General features: G+C 33.4%; 3 protein-coding genes across 7 annotated transcripts in view; 1 reads left to right on the top strand and 2 right to left on the bottom strand.

The window, feature by feature from the left end:
- The first annotated feature begins 6,150 nt into the window (after positions 1 to 6,150).
- Positions 6,151 to 7,803, top strand: LOC122606519 (reticuline oxidase-like). The gene has a single exon (XM_043779377.1). It carries the CDS (start codon positions 6,151 to 6,153, stop codon positions 7,801 to 7,803), a length of 1,653 nt encoding a protein of 550 aa, XP_043635312.1.
- Positions 7,804 to 11,688: 3,885 nt separating this feature from the next.
- LOC122607309 lies at positions 11,689 to 17,220 on the bottom strand. 2 transcript variants are annotated; one of them, XM_043780259.1, is made up of 6 exons: positions 16,725 to 17,204; positions 14,047 to 14,122; positions 13,763 to 13,893; positions 13,613 to 13,683; positions 12,097 to 12,178; positions 11,689 to 11,948 (listed from the first exon to the last, which is right to left on the bottom strand). In XM_043780259.1, exons 1-6 carry the CDS (start codon positions 17,103 to 17,105, stop codon positions 11,928 to 11,930), a joined length of 762 nt encoding a protein of 253 aa, XP_043636194.1. In that variant the 5' UTR covers positions 17,106 to 17,204; the 3' UTR covers positions 11,689 to 11,927. The 2 variants fall into 2 exon arrangements, 1 of the variants encoding a protein (XP_043636194.1); XR_006325029.1 differs by having other exon boundaries at positions 11,931 to 11,948; positions 12,097 to 12,894; positions 16,725 to 17,220.
- Positions 17,221 to 18,620: 1,400 nt separating this feature from the next.
- Positions 18,621 to 20,756, bottom strand: part of LOC122606613 (histone acetyltransferase HAC1-like) — a 34,935-nt gene continuing 32,799 nt past the window's right edge. For all 4 annotated transcript variants that reach the window (XM_043779459.1, XM_043779458.1, XM_043779456.1 and 1 more), the window contains one exon: positions 18,621 to 19,246. In XM_043779459.1, the coding sequence (XP_043635394.1) occupies positions 19,135 to 19,246 (112 nt within the window). In that variant the 3' untranslated portion in view covers positions 18,621 to 19,134. The remainder of the gene's footprint in view (positions 19,247 to 20,756) is intronic.

Raw genomic sequence — 20,756 nt, 5'->3', positions numbered from 1 at the left:
TAAGGAATGGTAAATTAATGCAGATACCAAAGTGCCTTTGACCTAGTGATAGGGAGATAATCAAACAACTTAAAGGTTGTGAATTAAGTCACAAATATTTGACGCAATTAAGTAAACATTACTATATATTTGGGTGTCTAAAATTTTTACTTTCATCATAGCCGAATAATGCCAAACTCATACCTTAAATTACAAATTAAATTTATTCACATATTTACGTCATATATAATATAATACAAGACAATTATCAAATTAACATATTCATTAAGGGAAATGCTAGATACAGCCCTAAGGGCTGTATTTAACGTGCATAAAAAACCTTGTACCTTCCATATTAAAAGTCCGCCCCTGATTTTCATGGTAAATGTACAAATAATTTATGCACCTTAAACACAGCCCTAAGGACTGTATTTAGCAAACTCCATTAATTAATAAACAATATCTATTCCTTATATCTCATAAAACATTCGCTTTATTATGCCCCTCCAAGCGACTTGAGTCCCCCTAGTTGCACTTTCCATTTGTCGACTCCATTGATGAATGAGTTCTATATATATAATTTTTCATAAAAACCCACATAAAATACTTTTCTAGTAGTCCAAACAATATCATGTTTTATCTATTTCATGAAACATCAAAAGATAGGTCCATTTATGGAATTACGGATAAGATTTGTCCAAATGCAAACATCACATTTATGTTTCCAAAATATATATATATCTGTTAACAAGACAACGACCAGTTGATCACAAACTCATATCATCGAACTTTGGAAGTTAGCGGTTTTAGCAATACATATCACATATGTTTATGTTTATATCACGGAGGCTCTGAAGATTTACAAAATTGATCAATTTATGGGGCACAAAAATTCAAACGTTTTAAGAATTTGGAGATTTACGATACTTTAATTTCCTTCAAATCTCAAAAATATTATTCCATCATTTTCATATTTATTTTCCCAACAGAGATACGAGCTACAAGATTATTAGTTCAATTCATATTCTTTTTCATTATTTAATTATCATGATGTTAGTTTTAACATAGGATTGAAGATATGTTTATCCCTTTGATGTTTTGTTACATGCTCTTTTTCTAGTAATTAAGCTTCCAGGAAAGTTCCATAATGGAAAATGATATTTTACAATAACATTTAGTCATCTACAACAATACTTGCATTAAACAGTTGTACACTGTATCATGAAATTTATATATTTGTTATAGATGACTAATTTATGTTGTAGTAATATCACTCCCCTTCTATAATAGATTACTAAAATGAAATTGTATTCGATTATCTCAATACATAATTCTAATTTAACAACACAAATGAACTTGTGACACTATATTAAGCTTTCTTTGATGAGTGATCAACCACTTGAAAACATAAATAAACAATTTAATTACTTAATTAATCTAATGAAGCTTACCGGTTTTCGAGAATTATAGGAGACAAAATATCTATGAAATTGAGGGAATTGAATATGAACTTTCAATTAAGAAAAATAAATAATTGCGTGAATTTCAAAGGAAAAAAAAAATACTAAAATGCACTAATAACATTGATTAAGGAAAGAGATATAACTAAGGATGTAGATATCATTTTATTAAAAATAAAACAAAATTTGGCTATATGATAAGGTAGCTAATATATCCCATATATATATATATATATATTATGTTCTTTTAGATTCTTTTCAGTTGAATGTAACGTAAAAATCTTACATATCTGGCACTTTTATCAATAGATTTCAAAATCAGACATCAATATATATATAGCCTGAGGGAGCGAACCCGGCCCAATTTGGACTTCTAGACTTTCTTTTTTCTTTTATTCTTTTTATGAATTTTACAGTTAAGGACTTGAGAACACGTTAAGGTGTGTTCTTTTGTAAGTGTTGTAGCTCTAATTGATATTTGCTGTAGCTAATATATCCCCTATATATATATGCATATATTATGTTCTTTTAAATTCTTTTCAGTTGAATGTAACGTGAAAATCAGACATCAATATATATATATATATATAGCCTAAGGGAGTGAACCCGACTCAATTTGGACTTCTAGACTTTCTTTTTTCTTTTATTCTTTTTATGAATTTTACAGTTAAGGACTTGAGAACACGTTAAGGTGTGTTCTTTTGTAAGTGTTGTAGTTCTAATTAATAATTTTTTGTAATTATTTTATTTTATACAGTTGGCGCCTTGCTAGCTTGTATTTCTTTAATAATTTTCTGTAGTACTTTTAAAAAGATGATTCATTGTTATTTATATAAATAAATGTGTGTATTTATTTGAATATTTTAAAGACTACATATTTTTTTCTGGTTTGCCATGGGCACGTATTCAAAACCAGTTGTAGGTAACCCATAGCAAAATTCATTCAAAACGTTTCCCCAAGAATAATGATTACGTAGTATTCTCGGCAAAACCGGCCAGCCGATAGCTGGATGTATCTTTTGGTATTAAAGTTTGTTGATGCTAATATATACTACTCGATATGGGGTCAAATGAAGAACTTGAGTTAATTAAAGAGCATTTCTTCCAATTTAAAATGTATATGATAATAGATTTTAATCTCATAAAATATGATTTTTTTTTTAACGTTTATGTCACGGAACGGCTAGCCGTTACATCCATACGGGCAGTGACCGATCCACGAAGTTAGGGTCCACAGGGGAGGAAATTAAAAACCCACCAATTTAACCGCTACAGAAGGCACGAAGTTAAATTAAAGGTAAAACTTCGTCTGCTCAGACTCGAACCCTGATCTCTCATGATCCAAGCATAAAAATTAAAAATTGCTTCCATAAAAAGACTAATAGATAAAGTTTGCACACCGAACCATACAAATTTAAAATATGTTAATTTGTTCATAAAAAATTTATACGTTTTATATCAAAAGCATAATTTTAATATTGTATGGCAAAATTATAATTATTTCATGCACTTTAAATGAAACTTTTAAAGTTTCATCTAACAAAACCTTAAAAAAAAAAAAAAGATAGCAAGTTTTTTGGACATCATAAAGAAAGAAACGTTGTTAGATTAATAATGCAAACATTTTACTATCCCTTTATTGATATTCTATCTTCTTTTAAACTAATATGTCATATGTTCGTTTTATAAAAATTCTATAAACAGTTGTTCATATATAATTTTTCAGAATGATACGATAAAACAATACCTAATTTTGATAATAACCATCAACAGCAGCGGTAAATCATAAACTTAAAAGAGATCGGATAGCCAGAAAAGTAAGCAGAAACAAACCAGAAACCTCAAAAAAGGATCGCCGGAAAAGCGAATATCAACCATGGCTGGCGATGAAATGAAACCCCAAATAAGGACATGCAAAATGCCAAACAAGAAGATGCAAAGCCCAAAACCGACAACACATAGTTACGTCGGAAAATGTAAAAAGGGGTTTGAGATCTCTCCAGAAAAGGGTCTAGTATGTTAGGAACATCGGCTCATCGGTTCTGGCTTTGATTCCGACAATACGAGACAAGAAAACATAATATTAGTCTCAAAAATCGAAAACCCCTAATTTATAAATTAGGTTTCTAACGAAGAAAGAATTGTCACCACAACATAGAAAAAAAATGGTCACATATCACACTCTCAACGTTTACAAGCATCGGCACAATAGAGCCGATATATATATAACCAATGCTACTTGCCAATTTTGGCCAGAGAAGATGGTACAAGGGAACCGAAGTACCGATCTTAGTCGATGAAAGGAACCGCTGAAACTTGCCGATTACACCTTTGGCTTTTAATGATTATAAATTAATGTGAATGTATCACCTTGCTTATCAATGACATCAAAATCTAAACATTACGTGTGTATACTCTTAACATTAAAAAAAGTGTCTAATCAAACAATCCTATAAAAGTATGTAATTACTTATCAATTTGTTCTCAAATACCCCGTAAATGTCAAAATCATGCATGTTACATTAACATCAATCTTAATCATAGTTGGCACATAAAACGGCCTTTCGATCTATTTCTTTTAAATTTCTGTAAAACTACATTCCCATATATTAATATAAAGTTAGTTATGATGAGAGAGTTACATACATATAATAATCCCTAAAGAGATCGATTAACTCTAGCTACTTTTGTAAGATAAACTAATTTTATTCATGATTACCATTGAGCTACTCATGAGTCATGACATTCACTTAATTACGAGACAAAATAACCACATGTTGCGAAGGTGAGATGCTGAGGGTAATAGGTCATAGAAGGTGATAGGTCATGGAGTGTGATAGCTAAATGCCTTAGCCGTCCGGGCTCCGCCATCGGATTTAAAATTTCGTCGAAAGTATATATTGAATGACATCTGTAATGAAAGAGTATGAAATTTTAAAAGCACCTATATAATTTTTATAATTTATCGATGTACTGTTTTTGAGATAAAAGATTTTGAATGAATTAGAACAATAAAATAATTTATGCTGGAGAGAGAAAAATAAGTGGTTGAGATTTGTGAGAAAAGAAAAAAATGAGTGGTTGAGATTTTTTTTAAAGGTATCATAAATAAGTGTTAGGGGTAGTTTGAGGTTATCACTTAGTTAAAGTTGAAAAATGAAAGAACCTATACTGTAGTAGAGATACTGTATATTCATAAATTTAATAACGATTGTAGGTTTTATATATAGTAAAATTAAAGTAAAGAGAAAGAAACGGCAACCTTTGGAAGCTTGCGGTTGGCCGGCATCTCATCGCACCTCCAACATAGTAATCTTCGAAAAGAATTAAACTACTTTTCAAGTTTACAAATTGTTTGGATCTACCTCCAAGACATATATTTGCACATGAATCATCGATCATCATACATTCGCGCGTGTCACTTGGGATCTAAATAACTTTTCAAAAATCGATAACTAAACAGAGGACGTACGTTTCACTTGACAAAAAAAAAAAAAACATAATGAATCATGATGTGCAAATCATTAATTAGTGCGTGATCAGGATTGGAAACAAAATCTCCTATATGTAAAATAACGATAATAACTGATTGTTATGTTTTGGTGAATTTAAAAGATTTTTATACTTTTTTTTTTCTTTTATCAATTTTTAAATATTTTAGCACTTTGTTGGTTTACATTTAACATTTAGTTGCACAACTATTGTTTTTATGAGTTTTATGGTTAAAATATATTTATTTTTTATAATCAATAAAAAAAAATACATCATCTTTCAAAGTAAATTACATTAATAAATCTATCTATAGCTCAGGTTCCACCGGATTCCACGCTGGTTCCACCCGATGTTTCATAACTTACAAATGTTATAAGATAATGAGTATTAGATTAACATATGTTGAATGTGATGAGGTTTTATATTATTATTTTTTTCTCATTAAAAGTATCCTATTTTAGATTTTTTAAAGTCTAAATATTGTAACTTTGATTTTAATTAAGTTTGTTTGTGTTTGATAATATTTGATCGATTAGAATTATATGAATTGATTATGGTTTAAAAGTATTTCATTAGTATAACTTTATCAAGTTTAAAAAAAAAAAAAGTTAAATAGTTGGGAAGCCTCTAGTCTCATACTCTCATGTACCAATTTTGATATCCAAAACGTACACCATATAGATATCATACCCGGTAGGTCACCATCTTCACACATGGGATCACGATATAAGATCTCCACTTTCCTTACAAATTTTGAACCTTTGTCTTTTAACCTTTATTTATGGGCTCTACTACTAGAGTTTCACCATATTAACGAGTGTAATATAATTTCTTATTTCCATGTCTGCTTATATTGCAGTGATGGCATTTGGGTGTAGTATTGAAAGTTGATTAAACCACTAGAATTCTACTATCTATCCAAATGAATAGTCCACTCAATCATTGAATATTATCTTTGAAAGCTCAGTTATCTGCATGCAGTAGCGTAAGTTTTTCAAGAATCATAAGAAATTGGCAATGGCCGGCCACGAACACTAATTTCTTCTTTACTTACTTCTGTTTGTCTTTTATTTCCAATCAGTATGATTCTTCTTAAAATATTACCATTAATTTCACCATATAAATCAACCTTCAAACACCACTCAATTTCATGTAACAAGTCCAAATTTTTATGAGGTGTACGCTTTTGCAAAAAATCACCATTTTAGTCTTTTTCGTTATGTCAATTTCTTTACCTTCTTTCTCTTACGAACACGAACACGATAATCATGCTAAGAATCAAGAACAAGAAGAACCCGCAAATGTTTTCACTTCTTGTTTAACTAAGTTTGGTATCCGTAACTTTACGACCCATTCGAATTCAAACAATGATTCTTCGGTTTATTACCAACTTCTAAATTTTTCCATACAAAATCTAAGATTTTCGAGTCTGTCGTTGCCAAAACCGGCTGTTATCGTGTTTCCCGAGACGAAAGAACAATTGGCTAACACTGTTGTTTGTGCAAGACAATCTTTGCTCGAAATTCGGGTTAGGTGTGGTGGTCATAGCTATGAAGGGACATCATCAGTATGTATGGAAGGAAGACCTTTTGTGGTGATTGATATGACTAGATTGGATAGTGTGTCGGTGGATGTGAACTCGGGAACCGCATGGGTCGAAGCCGGTGCAACGCTTGGTCAGACATACTATGCCGTCGCAGAGGCGAGTCCGGTGCACGGTTTTTCGGCCGGGTCGTGCCCGACCGTCGGAGTCGGTGGTCACATTTCGGGCGGTGGATTCGGGTTATTATCACGAAAATATGGACTAGCGGCCGATAATGTGGTTGATGCAGTTTTAGTGACAGCTGACGGTGAGTTATTGGACCGCGATGCGATGGGAGAGGATGTTTTTTGGGCAATACGAGGCGGTGGTGGTGGGGTTTGGGGAATTGTGTATGCTTGGAAAATTAAATTATCAATTGTACCAAAAACAGTCACTTGTTTTGTCGTGTCTAGACCAGGCACGAAAGGACAAGTGACTGATTTGGTCAACAAATGGCAACACGTTGCACCTAAATTGACGGATGATTTCTATATATCATCTTTCGTAGGTGCATGTTTGCCCGAGCGGAAAAACAAACCGGGTATATCAGCTACATTCAAAGGGTTCTATTTGGGACCAAAAACAAAAGCTTTATTGATCGTAAACCAAACTTTTCCTGAGCTAAAGGTCGTGGAAAGTGACTGCAAAGAGATGAGTTGGATCGAGTCGATTCTTTTCTTCTCGGGTTTCGGAGATGAAAGTATGGTTTCAGACTTGAAGGACCGATTCTTACAAGATAAATCGTATTATAAGGCAAAATCAGACTTTGTTAGGAAACCTATTCCACGATTTGGCTTAACCACCGCACTCGACATACTTGAAAAGCAACCAAAAGGATTTGTGATTTTGGACCCGTATGGCGGCGCAATGGAAACCATAAGTAGTGACTCGATTCCATTTCCCCATAGGAAAGGCAATATTTTCACTATTCAATATCTAGTCGATTGGAAAGAAACTGATAATGACAAAACGAGCGACTATATAGCATGGATACGAGGCTTTCATGGCTCAATGACGCCATATGTGTCGCAGGAACCACGAGCTGCATACATCAACTACATAGATACTGATCTTGGGGTGATGGACTGGATAAAAACTCAGGTCGAGTCAGAGGATGCTGATGCAGTTGAGAAGGTCAGAGAATGGGGTGAAAAGTACTTCTGTAAAAACTACGATCGACTTGTGAGGGCAAAGACACAAATCGATCCCTACAATGTTTTTAGGCATCAACAAAGCATTCCTCCGATGTTGTCGGGGAACAAGAATGACAGGGATAGGTTGAGCGAGTAATCTAAGGAGTGATATACATCCAAGTGTTCTTTAATTGTCTTTGTTTCCATGTAAAAACCTGTGAAGTATCCAACAAATACGTTATAGTGTTCGTTTTTTCGTTCCATACTCAACAATTATACGTGCACTATAACATATTCCACATTACGTATTACTTTAAGGTCACAAGTTTAAATCTTAAAAGCCAAAACATATTCCTTATGGTCACAGAGGTTTACCTGCAATGACTCGAGGCTATCCACATTGTATAACGAATCAAAAGTCACATAAAATCGGAAATCTGACCCTTTTTCTATATTCCTGATTATTGGTCAAGATAAGCAGGTTGTAGTTATAGAATTAATCGGCTTGCAAACCATCATTCCAATCAAGTTTCGGAGATCAGGTATGCAGAACAAGTTCATTAATTATAAGTGGGCTTTCAAACAGAAAATATACTTGGGCTTCTTATTTTCAATTCACAATTGTGGTTTGGAACTACGAAAATAAATCCTACATGATAAGGATTAAAATTTGAAAGCAAATTAAATTACTGCCCAAACCAACAACATATATGGATAATAAGAATAAGAATGGACTCTAAACAAAATTTAAGCCCATTATGTAACCAGCCTGTAGATATAAAAAAAAAATAATAATACCAAATTACTTATTAAATCATCCTGAAGTATTCGGTGGCAGGAAGCGATATTATTAGTTGGAGGTACGAATTCTATAAATCTAGCTTCCTCTTCTTCTTCTTCTTAAAAAATTACTATTCTATTTGTACTAGATACCTCTATTGGAGTTCGTTATTGTAAAACTAAGTATTAAAGTAAAACATAAGACAAGATCTTGACCCCATAAAGATTCACAAAGCACAAGCATGCATGACGATTTCCATGATGCACGACGAAAATAGATTTTCGGTAAAAAAAAATCTATTGTTTTATTTGTTTTACTATAATATTTTTATTTTAACTAGAACCTCTATTGATATTTGTATCTTTATTATGATTTAGAAATCTAAGCTTTAGACAAACAGTTTACTTTATTTTAACTAGAACCTCTATTGGTACAGTATTTATTTACTTTATTTGTTTTACTTTAATACTTTTATTTTAACTAGAACCTCTATTGGTATTTGTATTTTTATTATAATGTGATGGTTTTTTTTTCTTATAATATATTTTGAACATCTTATTAGATGGATCCGAAGCAAGATTCTAAAAAACATGGTTCACTATATGATAGACTACCTCCCCTATCAGCAAACTATTTGTGGTTTGTTGCTCAGAACCTCAACGAAGCCAAAGACGATGCCAATCACATTGGTGATCAGATTTTCTACACTTTACACAAGCCGTTATTTCCATACAGGTGCCGAATCCCCCAGTTGCACAACAGACGTATCCGGGGATATTTCCATGGCTGGCTAATTCTCTCTGATCAACCAAGCAATGTGAATTGGTCTCTTTGGAATCCAATCACTTCTAAGATGATCCATTTTCCGCAGTTGAATAAAAAGATTGGAGATTTACATGAATGTTGTTTGTCGTCTCCTCCTGGGGATCCAAGTTCCGTTATCCTGTTAACAACAGTCGAAAAGCCAACTATCATTTTTTGTCGGGTAGGTCTTAAAAGAAACAAATTAACATGGGCTGAAATGTCATACGCTAAACAGCTCAGGAGCATGAGCAAAGTAGATGTAGATGGTTTCCTAAAAAATCCAACTTGTTGCGACGGTAAAGTTTATGCATTGGCTTTGGGATATTGGCTTGTCATACAGGTTGACATTGTAGTTAAGGACAAACAAGTTGTGATAAATCTATTGCCATTTGTGAAATTGCCTAGTACTTACTGCGATCGCTTGAATAAGTGTCCTTGGTATGGCTATGTCGGCTTGAATTCTTACCTAAAAGGGTCTTGTACAGACTTGTTCTACATTGACATAGTTTTTGAAGATGAAACAAGTAAAAAAGTTATTGATGTGAATCCTCGTAAACTTAATCAGGCTAGGATGATGTGGGAGGAGGTGAAGGACCTAAAAAATGGTATATTTTTTGTTGAATTCGATTGTGATGAAGACTTTGTGTATTACAGACCGGAAATTTCCTCAGAGTTTGGTGGTTATATACATATGATTGACAAAACGAGCAAAGTAGTATACTCATACAACATCAATGATAGAACCATTTCCCTATCTTCTATGCCTTGTCTAGTACAAGACGACCAAAGCCAAGTGACAACATCGGCATTACTTGAATTCAGGTATTGCATTTGCATCGTTTTTTCTTCATGTTACTATATATTAGCAGACACTCATTTCTTAAAATCATACTTTGTGTAGGTTAGGTGATCATGCTGATGATTCCGAACAAGAAGAGGACAAGGACAATGAGATAGTGGAAGGATTTTTTTCAGGTGATGAAGTTAAGCTTCAAAGCAGGATGGATGAATCACACTTGCTAAATGTTCCCTTTGATGTTTTGGCAATGATTATGGAACTTTGTGTCGGTGTTGACTACCTGAACTTCCGTGCTGTATGCAAAGGTTGTTATATTGCAGCACCTCCAATGCAATGGAGCAGCGCAACCTCATTAAAGAGATTGCAGACATATTCATTAGTTTCTCCATGGTTAATGGTGTTTGACTACCAGCAAGGCGTTATCACTTTTACAGATCTGTTGTTGGGTGATAAGTACTACAAAAAAATACCTGAACAATTGATTGGTTTCCAAATATATTGTTCCAGGTATGGTTGGTTGTTGATGTTTAAAATTGATGGACCCATGGTGTTTTTTAACCCCTTCACGAATGATATTCGCAAGCTTCCAGATGTGAGTTATTTAGAAAGCCTCTGTTTCTCCGCACCACCCACTTCCCTCAATTGTATAGTTGTTGGATTTATAACAAGAGTGAACCACATTTTCATCCATTTCGTAGCTAAGGAATCCTATTGGCATGTACGTAGTTGGGATGATCCATATTCTTTTCGGTTTCCTACCTTTTATGGCCAAGATCTATATGCCTTGTGTAACGATAAAGGGATCCATGTTTGTAGAAAAATGGGCCATGAGGACTCATGGGAGTCATGGGAGGAGGTTGTCGTTGAAGCCCCAGGAAGTTGTTGCAGGACTCAAGCTAAACGCTTCTTAGCTAAATGTGATCAACATCTTATCCAAGTCATTGTGGGCGAGCTTGGAGAGTCCGTTGAGGTATTCAATCTGAATGACTCTAATAAACAATGGGAGAGAATATATGGTTTAGGAAAACACATGATTTATATTTGTCGTACCAATTGTCTCTGTATTCAAGCCAAATCACCGGGAATGGAGAACAAGATCTACTTTCCAAGATTACATTCTGCAAACGGGGGAATAGTGTTCTATTCTCTCGAAACATGCAGATATGGTACATTCAATGGTAGAAATGCAGAAGATAGCTTAGGAGATTTCTTCGAAACTTATTATCACACCAGCCCTCACACCTGGATTGAACCAAATTGGTCTTAAGGAATTTTTTTTTAGTAACTTTGTCATGTATCCTTACACTATCTAAAAACATTGAATCGAAGTGCTTCAGATCTTTTGATTTCTCATTCTTGAATTTTCATGTGTATTCAAAGTTTACTACAGTACTTATTTGATTTAGATCAATATTAATGTTTCTAATATTTATTTATTTTGTATTTATTTTAATAAATCGTTCTTATAATTAGATACATTTTTGTTCGAGAGGTTTTCTATCAGTAAGAGATACTTTGATTGTCATGAACAGCAAGTGTTCGGTAAAAATTTTCAAACAATCATTTGTTGCATTTGGCTGGATATTAATCCAACTTTCTGTATTTTGCATTTACGGTAGAATTTACTTTTTAACTCGTTAATTCACAAGCCAACTCTATAACAATAATTTAATATTTTGGTCAATATAATATAAATGTCACTTATAGACTTTTTTGTTGATTGTCAATCTACATTAACAAATATGCTAAAAGACTTGTGCCATTAAAATACTGGAATTTTGGATTCTATTTCTGTTGCACTGTTGTCTAAGTAAATCTTTTAAGTTTCAATTATTCACCTCTTGCAGCCAAAACACTAGCAAGCATCGGGGATATACAAGTTACAATTTGACTAGTACTACTTGAGGGGCTTCATACCCTGCACATGTTAAGCAACAACAACAAAAACGGGATTAGATTATCGATATGTTAAAGATCATGGTAGTTTCTTTAAATTGTTATCATAATAGTAAACGATAAGGAAGAGTAAAGGGAACGAAAATGATGATGAATTGTTAGAATGATACCTTGGATGCACGGAACTCATTGACTGCCTGGCGAAGAGAATCATCAGATAAAATCAGACGTGAAAGAGCTCCCGTGCTTAGCCTGCAATGACCAGCAGATACTGTTAAGATTGACGAGTGCTTCATATATGAGAAAACAAGATAACAGATGTAACATCTGAAACTCTATTAACTTGATCTTCAAAAGTGGTGGCAATTTCAACTGACATGAGTTATATTTCAAACTGAATAGTTTGGCTGGAAAGATGGTTAAATTGAGTAAAATGAATTATTAATCCCTCCCCACTCGGTTTGTGAATTGAGTAGATTGAATTATTAATCCCTCCCCACTCCACAATAGGCATGAGCACGTGTCAAAACCCGGTCCAAACCGTGCAAACCCGTGACCCGGAAAAGCAACAAAATCAAACCTGTGACCCGGCCCGTTACTCCTTCGAACGGGTCAGTTCGAGTCAAGTTCGGGTTGGGTTCTTGGCTTTAAGGGACATTTGTTCTTCACTTGTAAAAACCCGCCCGAAACCCAGTGGAGCAACAAAATTAAACCCGTGACCCAGTCCCGGGCAGGTTGGTTCGAGGTGGACAGGCCTGGGCCGGGTTTCGGGTTTTAGGGTCATATGCTCATTTCTACTCCACTCCCCTGGACGTGTATTTTTAATGTATACAGCCAAAACCACTTTATTTATACTTTTAGCGATACTTTGACAGAACTTATCTACAAATATTTGGATCTGGAGTGTTACAGGTGAAGCAACCCTTCCATAAAAATGACTGTATGCTTTATCCAACCTGTCCAATTCACTACGAAAAGAAAATCCAAATACAGGAAGGGTACCCTAGTCAACAACCATTGAAACGGATAACTTTTATATATCATCTCACATCAAGGTAAAGCCTGAGGAACACATGGCTAAATTTAAATCTCCTTATGGAGGAGGCCTCTCTTTAAGATTTTATAAGTTGCTGATCTTCAGTAGTACTAATAATAATAATAAAAAAAAAAGCAGTTAAAATATATTTTAATATTCAACAAGAGACATTCTATATAAGTTAATACTTATAAAGAAGTGGCATGTCACTTCTAAGTGGATTGTTGCTTTGTTGCCCTATGGGTGCATGTGTGTTGTATAGCCAGCTTGGTAATAAGCCAAGTTGGCTAAACTTGAAAGTGATATATACAAAGGGTGAACCCTTTTACCCAAAAAAAGAGACATTCGTTATATGAGACAACATTATTTAGTTGGTTCCTAATTTATATTTTATTAGAAGAAACAAATACATCCATATCCAAGTCTTAACATTTATGGAAGATAATTAATTCACAAAACAAATGGGACATTTATATATCAAGAGACAAGGGGCAATGCATCAAAGAATTAAGATACTGCAAGAAACTTGTGCATGCTAAGATTTGTACATTAAGTTCATTATTTGTTAGTACCTTGAATGCCATTGGAATACACTTCTTTAGTAATATATGCAAGAAAATAAAAGAAGATCAATAGATTATGCCACATACCCCAATTTCTTTGCAGCATCAGCTACAGAACCTTCTACAGCGAAAATTAGATCTAATAAAGCTTGCATTCCCTAAGAAGGCACATTAGATGATAAGTTAAAATAACTCTACAATAGTTAAAACTAATGAGTAGGGTGGAAAAATATATACCAAAGCGAATTTCGGGTTATTCGGCCCGATTTGAGGTCCACATTCTGATCCTCTTATAGTTGACTTTGGTGGAAGAACTTGAAGAAGCTCGGGAGGAGGCGAGTATGTTTCAAGATCTATAGCGTTCCTGACTAGTCCAATACATAAACGTACATATCAATTACCAAATACGTCAAATACCTAACATTAAAGATATCTAGGTGTTGTGCATAAATTTTAAGAATTAGCATCCAAATTCAGAAGGTTGCATGCAACTAAGACAGATAATAAAAAATAACATGCACCTTTAAGAGCTAAAAGACTTCGCAATCGAGCTATAGCAGATGCACGATTTTTGTGCTGGGATCTATCCTCGGATGCCTACATAAGCAAAAGAGCACAATCATGAAGCACACTAAAATACAAACAAAACAACTCAAGTGACCTTGCCTTTCAGATGGCCACAGAATTGTATTATTAACACATTGAGAACATAAGTAATGGATCCCCCTATAGTAAATGACCTTGCCTTTCATGGTTTCACCTGAGTTTTTTCCAAACTAGTATAATTGAGAAACTTATTTACCAAACTAGTATAGTTTTAAAATTATTTACCATTTTAGTTAAAACTTAATTTAAATTAAATCCATTCATTAGCTATTCTCCATCTCTGTTTTCTGGATTGGATTTAAAACCTTTTTTCTCTGTGATAATTGTCTTGTGGTAACAATTGTAATATTCCCCATGTATCTATGTTTAATTACGTACACATAGCAAATTTGATAGTGACATTTTTTTTTAATCTTAAATTGTTTTTTTTTTCTTTGTGTTTTCTCATCTTTATTGTGATGTTTTTATCGGCAACTAGTACAATGAACCAATTGAACACGGTCCTTTACATGACCCGAATTAAAATTTTCAATATAATGTATATCTCGTGCTGCTGTTACGAATAAATTCGATGTTAATAATGCTTTAAAAGATGAAATTAATATGGACGATGTTTTTGAAGAAGATGTAATTGAGAATGAAAGTGAAACACAAGATCATCGAGATGAAATATCAGATGGTAACATCGAAATATCTTCCACTTACACCAGTTTAGATGAAAATAATTTACAAGTTAATAACGATTGGTTAAAATCATATTCTAAGCGTAAAAATAATTTTGTTCTTGAATTGAAAAAAATTCTTTCAATATTGACACTTGAAATCATTTCATTTGAATTATACTTCTGTTGGCACTTGGTATCATATTAAAAAAGTTTTGATGATGATGGTCACATCTCAAGTGTAGGTACATGAGGATTGACCAATGTCATATTTTAGTTGTTAGAGTAGTCTTGTATCATATGTTACAAACTCATAGTATGGTCTTCGTAAAGTGCCAACGGATTCCTTTTTCAAGTTGTATTTGATGTTTAATAAGGTTTTAACTAGAATGGTAAATATTTTAGAAACTATACTAGTTTGGTAAATAAGTTTTCCTATTATACTAGTTTGGAAAAAAACTCGGTTTCACCCCCTCGGCCATATAAACTAACTTTCTGAGTTCAAAACTTAACTGCACACTATACTTTCTATTAAGAACTTTAAACAATTATATTTCACTTTTTGAATACAAAACAATTATTGATGATAAAACTAGAGACAGATAACATGAATACCAATCAATAAATTTGAAAACTCTGTTTCGGAGTTCTATTAGAAGCCTCTTTTTTAGTTTTACTGGGCGCAGGTAATGTGAAACTTATGACAAATTTAAGCTACACACATTGAACTATAAATTTCTATACACTCTTCAAAATGCATGTCGAATTAGCACCACAAGTGTATATTAGATGTGCATTTTCAAACATGAACATTACAACGGAACCCTTGCAAGTTCAAAACTATATATATGAAAGCATTAACTTCTAAACAATCTTATAATCGATGTCAAATTTGCACAAGAGTATATACTAAATATTCATTTTCAACCTTATTAAGAAGAATCAGAATGACAACCACCATGTAATTCTTCAAATGTAACTATAGTAACAAAACAATCACAAAATCATGAAATACAATGCAAGCAGCCCCTAAACTGTAGTATAAAAATTGGAAAAGGATCCCCTCAAGTTGTTTTTAACTTGAGGGATCAAGTTAAGAATATCTCAACCCTTGGATTAAATCCAAGGGTCAAGATTCAAATATCATCTTTGAATCTTGACCCTTGAATTTAATGTAAGGGTTAAGATCTCCCTAACATGACTCATGTTAGGGAACTTGAGGGAATCTCCTCCCATAAAAATTATAGTCAGATAAAAATAACTAGTTAAGTTTGTTAGTTAACGATATCAACTTTCTTTTTATAAAAAGACTTGGAACTGTATTACAGATCCAAATGAAATTATAACCAAAACCCGTATTGGATGTTGACAAACCAAATGTGGAATTTCAAAAGGGATTGGTAGCAATAAGGGCGGCCCAAAGTTGAGACGGATACTTATGCCAAGGATGCAAAATCTAGTTAAGGTTTCCTTCAAGTAACAGTCACAATAATATCAAACACGATATCTCTGGTTCCTTCCCATGGACTAAACCAATCGCCTTGATCGGAACAGACCACACGTTGTTTCAGTTTTCCTGTTTCTTGTTAGTATCCATAAACAAACTCCTCTAAATTGTAACTTATAATCACATTTCTTTATTCGTCGCCGTGCCTATGGGCAAGCCGGTTATTGGGTTTGCCCCCCGATATGGACTAACTTGGGGCTCTGTGTGGCTAGATTGGCCAGCTAAGCAACGACCTTTTGTCAATGGGTCAATCCATACAAAGTACCTAGTCGATTCTGTTAGTTGGCCGTTTAAAAATTAAAAAAAAAACATTACATTCTCTCCTTACTTTCTATACTAAATTTATAATCTTGCTTAAACATTAATCATCAAATAAAAGGAACAATTATAACATATATATATATATATATAAGAAATAAAAAACCTGAGCGACAATGCCAGTAGGAAGATGTTTAATCCGAACAGCGGATTCGCGTTTATTTCGGTGTTGACCACCTGGACCTGATGATTTATATGTATCCATTTCGCATTGACTCAACAATTTATCGTCAGACATTGATACATATTCTTTCCCACTGCTTAAACATGAAACTGCTATTTGTGGTGTTGTGTGATTGTAACGAAATAATGGATGATGGTTTGGTGAAAACGGTGTCGTTTTGAGGGTTTGGAATTGTTTTCGGAGGAGGAGTATTGATGGTGGTTTTGGGAGTGGAAACGGTGTCGTATTGGGAAGGAATTTTGTTAAGGATTTTAATAGTGTCATTTTGTGGAGTGAACGGAAAGGTGGGTTTTGGGCAAACATAAATAATCGGGAAGAGCGAATTACCCACTGCCACTGGGTTTTTTAGTTCTGCGGATTTTATTCATATTAATCCTTGAGTTGGAAGAGCCTTTTGGGTTTTTCTTTTGTCGTTGTTACTTGGCATTAGGTAGTGCGATTCGGTTTAGGTAAAGACCTAACTATTTGATGGTCAGGGGTATGTTTTTATTCAAAAGTCATATGTAAAAAAATAAATAATAAAGTAGAGCAAGTTTTTCATGTTTCGACTCCGTGTAGTTTTGGGTGTAATAATATGGGAAAATCATATATGCAGTTGACTGCAAAGTTCTTAGATGTAGTCACACACTCACACACACATATCACATAGATGATTAATATATTAGTACAAAAATGCTCTCTTCATATTTTTATAATAACTGCATCATTTTATTGCATCCAAGCTAAGCCCTAATAATATTTACTTTGTACGGTTTACGAAATTAGAAACAAAAAAAATTAAAAATCTAGAAAAATACTTTATGGATATCAGTTAATATTGAACCATAATCGTTATTATATTATGATGAAAGTTTGAACAAACAACTCATCCCTATTAAAGGATACAACGGTGATCTATGCATAGGTTAGGTTGTTACACTTTAAGTTTTAAGTGTTTGATTGTGTTTTCAGTGCAACGTTCTCTTTAATGGCCAACGAATAAAGCCGGTTATTTGGGGTACTCATGGCGAAAGACAATTCTATATGTACTTGAAATCAGGTAGGATTATTCAAGTCGTGTAGTTCTATAAAAAAGAAAAACCAATGAAATGTAAGTTAGGATTTCAATACCCAACCTCATAAGTAAAATTTGAATGTCTCATTACCCCATATGTAGATCTGTAGGTCATGGCTCAGTTTAGTTCTAACCATTAATATAGTGATTTAGATTAATAATAAACTTAATTTGAATTGTAGAATTGAAAAATGAAAAACATTTGCTTTCTTGGAAAATATTATTAAAAAGTATGATTAAAAGGTTTTTGTGTTTTTTTTTAAGGAAATTGATATTCATACCACAAGAATCAATATATTTACCACAAATCCGTTTTACTGACTTGTACAGTTTGTTATAAAAATTATACATTGTAGTAAATAAATCAATTTATGTGATACGAATATCACTTCCCTTTCTTGAAAAACAAAATGAGAAACAATGAGTGTTTTTCTCACCCGAACGCGCCCTTAGTATCTCTTTTGCCTTTTCACCAAAAAAAGGCAAACATTTGGGGAATGAAATATATATATAGACTAACCAGACACATAAGTTAGCTGGAATTAGACTTGTCTGGTGTAGGACCAGAGACTCCGAAAGCACCAAAAGGGGTTTGTGACCATATCTTGATCCATTTACCCGTCTATAGGTTAAGAGATGTTCAAAAAATCAGGAGAATACAAATAATGCCTGGGCAGGCGAGAACACCAAGTAACCGTGCATAAAGAAAGCAACCAAGAATAGTCTGCATGCAGCTAGAGTGTTGCATAGTTGCAAAGTGACAATTTAAAACTACAGAATGTAATTTCTATTGGTCCTCTCTCCCCTTCAAGTAAGAACTGTTCCAAGTATTCATATAAAGAAACAACAAATAAATTACAAACAATGTAAACAGAATGAGATTAGCTTTTTCCCAATCATCATCCTGCACCTTACTAGTATTCGTTTCTATAACAAAAAAAAAAAAAAAAGAACTACCTTTACATGGGGAAAAAGATGATTATAGTACATTTTGCCGCACAATAATGGCAACAGGTACAAGATCACCCAAAACTAACCCAACAAAAAACAGACTCCTACATGGTTGATTGTTGAAACCAAGTACTGGGAAGTTTGTTGTTGAACCATTTACAATTACTGATTGAATTCTTCATGAAGTAATATGAACAACACTCTTTTCTGTCTAACAATTCCCACATGCCTTTGTCATCACTCATCAGCTACCATGTCATGTTCAAACACATTATAGTACAGCAATGAAAGCTAAATGCCATGTCAAGAATATTTACAACTCAGTCATCAGGTGCCGCTAGCAACCTCGGCTGCACGTTGCCTCATCATCTCCATTACAGCTGCTCTCCGACGGCTGTCTGCTTGTTGTTGCAGCCTTCTCAAATGTTCATTCAAATCTCTGTTTCGGGAAAAGTAAACAAATTTACAATGAAGATAAGTTCCACATATTGCATCAACATGCTTGGTAAAAGACACTGCTAACAAATGCATATATGATGAATATAACCATTTACAAGGAAGAAGTGCTTGTTCATTTCTAATTAAGATATGCATGTTTTTCTATTTCCGTTCTGGAACTGATCATGTCACTATCCACTTTTAGTATTTGTATAAACAAATTAGGCCTCTCATTATTTGAAATAATCGGCTTTTGGCATATTAAAGCAAACAGATCCTATTTACCCCTTTGTTGGTCATCTTATCTATCAATTTCTCAAATATATAGCTTCCAAATCTGAATATCTTAGTAGTGGAAATCAAATAGTATAAGCACACATAACGTATCTTCTTCAACCAAGGTTTATTGCAGTTGATTATCATATTTCAAACGATAAATATTCATATTATCACTTTTCAGCTGCACCCAAACACAGGCGGAGCAAATTTATGAATTTTAGGCAGGCCGAATATAATCCATTTTTTTTTCATATTCTATATTTTTGCCAACTTGTAAAGATATCTATTTGAAAGGAAAAAAAAACTTTTGAAGATAATCGTAAATGCGAAGATGATTGTATATTTCTTACTATACTTATAAGTGAGGATAAGTACAACTTATGTGGCAGACATTCGCGCTGCCCATGTCATATCTTACGTGGCTCACGTGAGAACATAGTTGTCTTACGTGGCATTCGCTTAAGCTATCCACGCAATCATTGACATGGCATGTAGGTAGAGGAATGAGAATGTTGAATTCGTATATATAATGAAAAAAATCAAACGGCAAAGCGAGAATCGAACCCGCGACACAAGGATTCAAAGCAAATGCTATTGCCAAATGAATTAAGCGCCCATTATGAAATTCATTCTTCCTAAATATAATTACCTTTAGTACAAATTAGTTTGTTTTAATTTTCTATTCCTTGTCAGTCCTCAATTTAATACATTGTTTTTGGAAAGCGATCTGCATACCACCAACTTTTGGATATACACCACTAAATATGTTTCATATTGTTGTACACTTGTACTGTACAACAATGTAAAACACGTTTGGTGGTGTATATCCAAAAGTTGGTGGTGTACAAATCACCTCCCATTATTTTATCGACCTTCCTTTTAGTTTTAGAAAAGCTAACACTTTCCAAATAGCTGGAAATTAATTGTAAGTGTATTGAAATATTAAAAACAACATTTCACTAGATGATGATGCTTTAACAAATTTTCATTTCCACATAAAATACAATAAAAGATACTAATCGGGGTAAAAGTTTTTTCTTTAAAATTACAATAAAAGATAGTAAATCATGCATGAATATGGTCTTTTCACTTTACCTCTAAACAATCAATGAAAAAGGTGAAATTGTTATTATAAGACTTCTTATATAATATTCTAATGGTTCTCTTTATCCATAGACCAATTTACGTTGCTTTATCATGGATGAAACTAGGCTTTTCTCTTTACCTTTTAA

This window comes from Erigeron canadensis, chromosome 7 (assembly GCF_010389155.1).
Source record: "Erigeron canadensis isolate Cc75 chromosome 7, C_canadensis_v1, whole genome shotgun sequence".
NCBI classification, from domain to species: domain Eukaryota; kingdom Viridiplantae; phylum Streptophyta; class Magnoliopsida; order Asterales; family Asteraceae; genus Erigeron; species Erigeron canadensis.
Note: the sequence above shows the minus strand (reverse complement) of the source record. Positions and strands in the feature narration are given on the sequence as shown.